Raw genomic sequence first — 10,284 nt, forward strand, 5'->3', positions numbered from 1 at the left:
AAATCAGGTTGAATTGTCAAGGTAAGATCCATAAAAAAAATCAATTTTTATTGGTAAAATATAACGGGCAAAATTTCATTTTAAATCCTCAAAAAATCTATTTAATTAAAAAATTTCGTTTAAATAGTTCTATTAATTTATACTAAAAAATTCCCGATTTAATAAACCATTCAATACAGTCTTTTTGGTAGATAAGGTAGGTTTTGGTGGGGACATCTGCGGGTTTATTAAATGAAAAGAATTGCCGGAGATATTTTTCCTCCTATAAATATCCTTCTTTAAGGCTATTGGTATAAGAGAGAAATTTAAGTCTTGATCTATCTCGGCTTGTTGAAAGAGGCCATTAAACAAAAGCCATGGAAGTGCAACAAGTTCTTCACATGAATGAGGGAGTAGGAGATACTAGCTATGCTAATAATTCAGCAGCACAGGTCTCTCTCTCTCTCTCTCTCTCTCTCTCTCTCTCTCTCTCTCTCTCTCTCTCTCTCTCATTTTGCTCTATAAATATTCACTCCAATGGTCATCAACATGATTTGATTATGACATTTTCTTTTCTTTTCTTATAGAGATCAATAATAACCAAAGAGATGCACATAGTAGAAGATGCCATACTAGATCTTTATTGCATCTCCTTCCCTAAGAGGTTGAGCATAGCAGACTTGGGTTGTTCTTCAGGACCCAACACCCTCTTTTTGCTATCACATATTATAGATACTATAGAGATGAAATGCCGTGAGCTGAGCCACCCTTTGCCAGAGTTCCAAATGTTCTTGAACGACCTTCCAGGGAATGATTTTAACACCATTTTCAGATATCTACTACCAGATTTTTATGAGAAACTTAATGAAGAGAAAGGGGTCGGTTTGGGGCAGTGTTTCGTGGCAGGTTTGGCTGGTTCCTTTTATGGGAGGCTTTTCCCAAGCAAAAGTCTACACTTTGTTCATTCTTCTAGTAGTCTTCATTGGCTCTCTCAGGTCAGCACTTTCACCTACACTATTTTCTTGTATCTGCGACAAGGTTTCTATGAGAAATTTAATGAATTGAATTGTGTTATGCGTAGTTATAAAATTCTCAAAATAATTGAATGATACTTGAAAAAAATTAAAAAAAATTATGCCATTTTTTTAAATTTTTTTACAAATTCATAAATATTTCAAAAACTCTTTCAGTTTTGCAATTAAATGCAAATTTTCTATCTTATTTTCTTGTTGTCCTCAAAAACTTTTAAAAAAATTATGTTGTTTTTGTCAGAAATATGTTCAGCGCCTCATCACAAATACATAATTTTTTTCTATGCACAGAGAGAGAGAGAGAGAGAGAGAGAGAGAGAGAGAGAGAGAGAGAGAGAGAGAGAGAGAGAGAGAGGTGGGCTGAGGGCTTTGTTTTAGAGAGCCAGAGATCACTATTTAGAAAAGCTCTTTTGGGAATATTTGATTTTCACAAATCCCTTTAAAAATAGATCTTGTCTTTATAAGTGATACCTTTCGGATCGACGAACTCAATCCTTCAGGTTGCGGAGGAAGAAGAAGAAGTCAAATTCGTGCCAAAATATTAGAAACCTTTCTTCTCCAACAAAATAGCCTTTTACAAATGTTTGCTACACTTTTAATAGAGGACTCTTTGAGAAAAAACATCCAAGCTATTCCCCTAACGAGCTTAGGGACTCACATGCTCATAAATAACTTAGGAACCCACTAACACATTAACTAACTTAGAAATAACAGACACAATCTACTAAAATAGTTAAAACTCTCCAACCACTTATCCGATTTATGAGTGCCTATACTCATTGGAAAGAGCTCAAAAAGATCTACAACTTTTTAGTTTACCAATTTTCCGAATTCTGTATGTAGTGGTCCAAAAGTCAAAAATCAGGCTGCGTCATTATCGTAGGAATGCACATGCATCAATAAGATTTGAGGATTTGTAAATTTCTATGTGTTAAATGCGTAAGGAAGAGTGGGATACAAATGATCTAGTGACATGCTATTCATAAGTTTAAAATGATGGGATTTACCTCTAATTACTAGTAGTAAATTGGTAAAACCAATTTGGCCGTTGGGCAAAACTAATTTTGTAGGTGACCAGTAATTAGTAATGGTACATCGGCAAAAGGGGCAAAACCCAGTGGTAAATGGACAAACCGGGTTTTGCCGACAAAATCAATTTCTTAATTAGGGGCATAAAAATAAAATCGCTAGGGGAAAAAATTCCAAAAAAAAATTTGATGGAAAAAAGGACGAATGATAATGGAAAGAAACATGTTTATAGGTGAGAGAATTAATATGATGGGTGGCCGTGAAAACACGTGAAGTCTAAAAAAAAGTAGGTACGGCCCACTTTTTTCGATGATCCAAACCGTTCATCTGTTTGGGCACAACGTAAATAGGTTGTGCCCCAAAAATCAGTTCCATAGGATGATCCTAACCCTCCGATCTGTAGAAGATTCCATAAATGACTTTTGAAAATCTCCATACTCAGATCAGTTCAGATCGGAGGGTTAGGATCATCCTATGGATCTGATTTTTGGGGCACAACCTATTTACGCTGTGCCCAAGCAGATGAACAGTTTGGATCATTAAAAAAAGTGGGCCGTACCAACTTTTTTAGACTTCACGTGTATTCACGGCCACCCAGATGAATAGCATTCCCCCACCCCAACCCATCAAAACATGAGATCTACATTGGTGGGCCCCACCCTAAGCATGGGCTTGTGTGGAGATTGTGTGACCTACGCCATCAAAACGCAATGTAAAATTGTGGGGCCCACCCGATGCATGGGTTTGACTTAATTGGTGGGACCCACCCTATCAAAGATTGTGGGCCCCACCTTATGCATAGATTTGGATGGAGTTGCAAGAACATTGCATCAGCAGTGTGTGATTGAGATAAAGAAACTGACATGATTTTGTGCTAGAAATGAATTGAATCCTGATACTTATGGTACTTGCATGGATTTATGTTGAAGAGGCATTTTTATTGTTCCATTTTCTTTGCATTTACATTTTCTTATGGGAGACACCCTATCAAACCATGGTGTAAAATAGTGAGCCCCACCCTATGTGGGGGCCACCCATGGGTGTAAAATGGTGGGCCTCACCATATGCTTCAGTTTGGGTAGAGATGGTGGGCCGTACCATATCAAAACAAGAGGTGCAAAATGCCGAGTGGGTGGAGCCAATAGATGTGGCAAAAGGAAAGAAGCATGGCTAGTATGTAAATTATAGATATTTCTACAGGGGAAACTCGTGCATAGACATAAATTTATTTACATTCTACTTTGTTTCAACTTCAAAGATCTTATGAGAAAACTTCATGTAAGCATGTCATTTTTCAAAGCAAATCCTAATTTAAGCATTAAGACATGCCAGGTTCCTCAAGGGCTTCACAATGAGGGTAACACATTAAACAAGGGCAAAATTTACATATCAAAGACAAGCCCTCCGAGCGTGTTTAGAGCATACTTGGCGCAATTTCAGAGCGATTTCTCTTTGTTTCTCAAGTCACGCTCGGAAGAAGTAATTGGTGGAGGGTGTATGGTCCTTACTTTTGCTGGTAGAAGAAGCTCAGATCCATTTAGTAAGGAATGTTCTTCCCAATGGGAACTGCTGGCTCAAGCTCTCAATGACATGGTCTCACAGGTAGAGGCAACATCACATTGTTTTCTAAACATGGTTACATCTTCACATATTATTGGTTTCTATGTTTTGCTAATAAGTTTTTCCACTGTAGGGAGTCATTGAGCAGGAGCAAGTGGATTCATTTAATGTACCCTATTATGCACCTTCAATTCATGAACTGGAGGCTATTGTTGAGACAGAAGGATCCTTTAGACTTGATCGACTCGAAATAATTGAAACTGATAATTCCAATGGTAGTGAAGATAATGAGGAATCATTTTTGTTTGGGAAGTTCACAAGTGGGCCTAAGATTGCAAAGTGTATAAGAGCTATTTCAGAATCCATGTTTGCCGATCAGTTTGGAGCGACGATAACGAATGATTTGTTCCAAATATATGAACAGCATGTTGCTGAGTACCTATCGAAAGAGAAAGACATCCATACCAGTTTGGTCCTTTCTATGACTAGAAAAGGATGAAAATCAACATATAACTGTCTCACCATGAATAAATACTATGTAATAGGTCTATATTTTGAAGTGGCATATTCCACTTCTCTCTCTCTCTCTCTCTCTCTCTCTCTCTGAAGTTTTCTTCGTCATTCCCAAAACTCGACAAGAGGCAGGGGAAACTTGTAACCACAAGCTGTTGCAAAGAGTCATGCTTGAACTCCTAATATGGGGTTTTTAGTTTAGGAAATGATAAATTGAAAGCCCCATTAGAGTCGTAGAAAACGACATGTATTCACCTTTATCAGCAGCTTGAAATCGCTGTCCTTGCAATAAGAATAAAAACCAGTTGTTTTAAGTTGTGACTACTACTGTTTCATCTCCATCGCTGAACCAAGACTAATACATTGGTTTTTGTTAATATTGCAACAAAAACAAAGTTTGCTACCTCTCTATTGGTATTTTTGTTTTATGTGGAACAAAGTAGTTTTTTGTTAATATTGTAACACAAACAGAGTTTGCTACTTCTCTATTGGTATTTTTGTTTCTTGTGTTAAAAAAAAAAAAAAAAAAAAAAACAGCGACACAAAATATACAGAAAGAAGAAGAGAAAATTGGAGAGGGAAAAGAAGTTGAGAGTTTCCCGGTTGAGAGGGGATGTCTCTAATACTTCATATCCATCTAGTTTATTATCTTTCTCTCTCTATGTTTTGGGTTTGTGATTTTAGGAGAGTGGTTTTCTTTTCCTATGAAGTCGATAGCTTGGATCAATCAAAAGTGGAACTCAATATGTAGTAGTTCGAGTACCTCACTCTATTACTCTGAAGTGGCACCCTAATTAAGAACAAAAAATACAAATTATTAGAAATTGGGATTGCATAATTGGCTTGAATTTAACCATTCAAAAAAATAATAATAATTGGCTTGAATTTTGGCTGATAGGAGATCCAAAGCTAAGTGCTTTTGTTACGAACCCAAATCGGTTCGCAACGGTTTTGATCTTCTCGGAGACTCAGAGGGAAGATCGACCTCTTGATCCACTAGGGTCGTCCTCCTTTGTGCCACGAAAACACAATTTCTCAAATTAAATTCTTCATCCTTCTAAAACGTGTGCGATATTTATAGAAAATCTCTAATCTAACTAACCCTTATCCATAACACTCCTACTTATCCGAAACAACTAGAAAGCAAATCCCAAAATCAACAAAATCTAAACAAAATTATTTCATCCAAGTGGGACACGTAACAGCTTTCAAAAGAATGATTAAGATCATTTAACAGTGAGAAACACTCTCAGGTCTGGGTCGGCTCTAGAGGACCTTCCTCCATAAGGGCCCGTTCGTTTCAGATTGTGACAACCCATGGTAAGGGCCCCAACCGATCAATACTGCTCGATTGATCAAATTAATTATGTCCTGTATACCATTCCAATAGTCTTCTCGCACAGGTAACAGTTATGAGGATTGTGACATATATGGTCTTATGTATAGAGAATCGATTGTGCTTCCCCTAATATCATTGAACATGCTCTAAGATTTCATATGTATGCGTATCCATCAAACATAAGTTGTCTCTAATTTCATGAGAATAAAAAGACCCCGACCAGAATTCATTAAAGAGAATAAAAAGATATAAAGATATACAGCGAAATGGAATCTAATGTAAGTGAAACATTACATTGAAATATTGGCCATGTCGGCCACATTTCGGTATCATTTCGGTCATGTCAACTGAACTATTACGTCGACAGCATAAAATATTCCTGTGTGTTATCAACACATCGACATTTCAACTGAAGCTTCATCGAAAACCTAGTTTTTGACTCCAAAGTTCAAGTGTTATTACTTTAATTAACATGTTTTATTGTGCAAATGCATCAACTGACATGCGTTTTCACATGAATTAATTTATGAAATGTCATTTTTCCTGCATTAATTTAATCCTTTAAAAATAGAGAAAAAATATATTATTGAAAAAAAGTAATCAAGTACGCATGTTTGATTCTAATATTTTATGCTAGTTATTCTTGCCCAATCTACTGATTGAAGGAGTTGATTTTTTCCATTTAAAAAATCATTTATTTTTGTTATAAGGGAAAAACTATACATTGAAAAATAAGTAATCAAATAGGCAAGTTATGTTCTTATTTTTATTTGTTGCTTATTCAGGCCCGATCTGCCGATTAACGGAGTCGGTTTATGTTTTCATTTCAAAAATTATTAATTTTTGAAAAACTATATTTTCAAAAAATAAATTATCAAATATGCAAGTTAAATTTTAGCTTTCTATACATTAGTAATTCTTGCCCAATCTACTGATTGACTGAGTCAGTTTATTTTATTTTATTTAAAAATAGGGCAAAGAATTAATTTTTGGCGTTAAAAATTAGAAAATCATAAATAATTTAAAAAAGCATAAGAAAGAAAATGAGCATGGAAAATATAAAAATAGTACAATTCTTACTATTGTATTGTTATAGACAGTAATTTAGACTATTATAATTTATTTTATTTTTTTATGCAAAAATAAAAAAGCACTAATTTTTGGGATTTTTGCCAAAAATGTCCCTAATATACAAAATAATTGCTATATAGTCATTAAAGAATTAATATTACCTAAAATGTACAGCTTTTAAAAAGTAACTGCCACATCCCCAAAACATACCAGCATCCACTTCTTAAATTTTCTGTTTTTAAAATGACAAATGTACCTCCATTTAAGGTCAATTAAACGTAATTTTAACTCGGTAGGTTTTACCTCCTTTTCTCCATTGGGAGATTCAATTTTCTAAGTGTATGCTATTTCAATTTTGACACTGGATTGCACGCTCTCACAATGAAAGACCCTTCTGGAACATAGCTGGGCATATGTTAGTTACGATCTGAAGCATTCAATCTTTTCAGTCCATTGGCCCGGTAGAAAGCAAACTGTTGGTCTATAATTGTATGGTTGAACTTGTTCAGCTTCTTGTTTTGGCTCACCTCTTCCCACACACTGTCGATCATAGTGATTGGAGATTGCATACTCAGAACCACGACACCAAAGGAAGTACTTCAAGATGAGGAGAGGGTCACTTTGGAGTCGCAATTTTATTATCTTATTGCCCAACATTCTTCTGAGAGTCCTCAAACTCAGCTTTATAATGTTTCGTCACGCCTGCTTCATTATACAGTCATGTGCTGCTCCTGCTCACTCCTTGCTTCCAAAGGAACCTTTCACGACCATAGTCTCAAAACTCCTCTGCGTCATCATGTACTCCCCCGAGTCGACTCCCCCTCACCTTGGCCGGGTCCTTGCCCTAGTCAATGTTTTAAGTTTTAACCAACAAAGTCAATCGAAACTCCTTTGACTCTCCTGAATTATGACTAGGTCACCTGAGTACTTAGCCGCGACAACCGAGTACTCGACCACGTCGTTTTGAGTCGACTAGGATTTGCTTTGGCAGCGTTTTGACCAGCATTCACGTTTTGAAACACTTTTCATGACTATCCTCGAAAGGAAATTGCTTGTTTCCACTCTTGTTTTCCAACACATGATCGTTATCAGTAAATTGATCGATTTTGTCAACACTGGTGAGCTCTAAGGCATCTTCATTGCATTCCTCATCCCCTTTTCTGTCAACCTTGTCGCAATACCTCGAATTCCTATCAAGTGATACAAAGCCCTAACCAAACTTAAGAACTTTAGATCCCTCAGTCCAAGTCCCATAAGATAAAAAACATGTTGGTATTTTAATACAAAAATGGCCTTGTTGGTAATTTACAAAGTTGTTTTGTTCACAAAAAGAAGCCACTCTGGTTTTGGAAAATGGTTTGCTCACTTCCTTCACAAAAGTGAATAGTCCCGTATTAGAAAGTGGAGAAAAGCTTCATGTGTTTATATAGCTTTTCACTTCTTTAGCTTTGTGAATGAGAAGAGGAGAATGGGGGCCTACGCGCATGAGCCACCAAGTGGACCCGATGGGCTTTTGGCTATACCGCACATGCCCGGCCCGGCTCGGCTCGGCTCGGCCACGCGTGTGAGTCAAGGTTTTTCCTTCTCCTACATTTTATTTTTTGTTTCTGTCCATTTAACTCACCTTTACCTTCACCGTTATTGATTATGTAAGCCGGCTTACCAGAACGTCAATTAACTGGGTAAATAACGCCGCCGTTATTTTTACAAATAACTGCGCCGTTCCTAAACGTTGTGACTGTTGGGGTGCGACCTTTGGCATCCGTAACGTCTTTTAAACGGCTCTTTTTTTAAAGGGCGTCTTTACTCCATTAAAGGGTATGTCGAATGGACATATTTTTGCTTATAAAAGAGGAGGTTCTTTGTGTTTTTCAGATACAACAGCAGAACGAAAAACCATTTCAGAAAACTACTGTTTCCTTTTTGTTTTTCACTGTTCTTCTGTAAAGAGAGATTTCTTTCTTCTTTTATTTTACGTATTTTGTTGGGCAATTGGAGTGTTTGGGTGGTTCGAATCTCCTTAATCGTGCAGTTCTTGGAGATCGACGGTGCGTCGTGCTGTTGTATCCTGGGGTGATTGCGGCCAGTAATCTTCTGCATCGGAATTAGTTTCCGCAGAGGCGCAAATTCACCTTAAAGAGAGCAACATAGTCCGTGCCTCATCTCCCTGCATCGGAAAAGGTTTCACTAACACTGATTGTTTGTTGTTTCTGTTCCTTAACAGAAATCTGGTAAGCCGTATTATTTCCTAAATCCACAACAAAACCCGTTTCACTCGAAGCCGATGATGATGAGGACGAGCACATCACAAACATCGTGTTGATTGATACCTTCCAATTCTTGTCAAAACGACCGGATTGTCAGGATATTCCCTGCTTGTGCGGAATCTGAATGCTGATGGAAGCAAACTGCTAGAAATTTTAAATTAAAAAGTCAAAAGATGTTTTTGTCTTTATGTTTAAAATTTGGAGGGAAGATTCAAATTAAAGTTTCCCTCTTGTTTTGAAAACAAGAGTCTTTTGCTTGTATGGGGACTTGAACCCAGGATCTTGGGGTGTGTGACTGTGGAGTGGGTTCCCAACTACAATTCAAAATCAAATAGTCCCACATTGCTCATGGAGAAGGAAAAACTCGTCCATATAAGATGGAGAGTTAAAGAAAGGCTTGGGCCTTCAAGGGGCTTTAGAATTTGTAGGGTGCCTTGGTTTTATATGAACACAAGTTCACATTCAAAACACACACGTGCGCGCGCCTTGCCGGGCCATGGCCCGTGGTCTGGGGTCCAAGTTCCGGTAAATTAAAAACCATCTTTTTAGTGATAATTACAATCTCTTTTTCGGGTCGGTCGGCTCTGTCGGGTTAGACCGTTGGGGTCAGTCAAAAGGCTCGGTCGGATTGGGCTGCAAAGCTCGGAACCAAGGAATGACTGAACGGTCGGCCCAATTCGCTCCAACAGCTAGTTCTTGAGCAGGTGCATTCCGAAGCGTCGGATCGAAGGGTAACGGCATGCATTAAGTGTAAAAGATCGTTTCAAGTCTCCAACGGTCATAAATGTGTATGTTGGGAAAGGAAACGTTTTTCTCCTTAATGGTGGCTATTCTCGAATAGTCACACCCTTAATTGTGCCTCTCCCCAACAGTCGTATTGATGTCTATATAAATGGAGAAGAAAGCACTATTTAAGACACGATCTATACATACTAATAATGTTTTGCAAAAGACAAAATACACACTGTTTCTGTTCATCTTCTTCCTCTGTTCCTTCCGTGTTTGAGCACTATTCCGCAGTGATTCTGGGTGGACCAGTCAGCGAGTGCACGTGGACCGGAGCCATATTTGGTTGTTTTATCTTGGAGTGTCGATTCGCAGATCCCGGTTGCATCAATAGGGGGCGGATACGATTCATAAGGAGAATGACCAAATGGCACGACTCAGCCTTCTCCTTTCAATCCGATTTACAGAAAGGTTTTCTTCAAAAATAGATAAGTACAATCTCCTTAAGATTTCGGTTCTGGATTTTTTCAAAAGAAAATAATTTTGGCTTCGAGTTGCATATTTTTGGGTTCGACTAAGTCACAGATCAGACCCCTCATCTATATATTCCTACACAAACTCGCTTGAGCTTTTGATGCCGTGTTGGAAATCATGGTCTCGAACTTCGATTCTCTCTGCGATTTCTTGCGTGTACACGCCATTCCAACATTGTTTTTCTTTCAATAGCGAAATCGAGCGGGGGAACGAACCTCAAGCTCAAGAACTCATA

General features: G+C 37.7%; 1 protein-coding gene across 1 annotated transcript; it reads left to right on the forward strand.

Moving 5' to 3' along the window:
- Window positions 1-302: 302 nt before the first annotated feature.
- On the forward strand, window positions 303-4,446 carry LOC143858308 (putative jasmonic acid carboxyl methyltransferase 2). Its single transcript, XM_077368960.1, has 4 exons — window positions 303-431; window positions 567-974; window positions 3,372-3,641; window positions 3,733-4,446. The coding sequence occupies exons 1-4, from the start codon at window positions 357-359 to the stop codon at window positions 4,096-4,098; spliced, it is 1,119 nt and encodes a 372-aa protein (XP_077225075.1). The 5' UTR covers window positions 303-356; the 3' UTR covers window positions 4,099-4,446.
- Window positions 4,447-10,284: the final 5,838 nt, after the last annotated feature.

The sequence above is a fragment of the Tasmannia lanceolata genome, unplaced genomic scaffold (assembly GCF_043159265.1).
Source record: "Tasmannia lanceolata isolate RefF3 unplaced genomic scaffold, GAP_Taslan_0.1 ptg000025l, whole genome shotgun sequence".
Taxonomy (NCBI): Eukaryota; Viridiplantae; Streptophyta; class Magnoliopsida; order Canellales; family Winteraceae; genus Tasmannia; species Tasmannia lanceolata.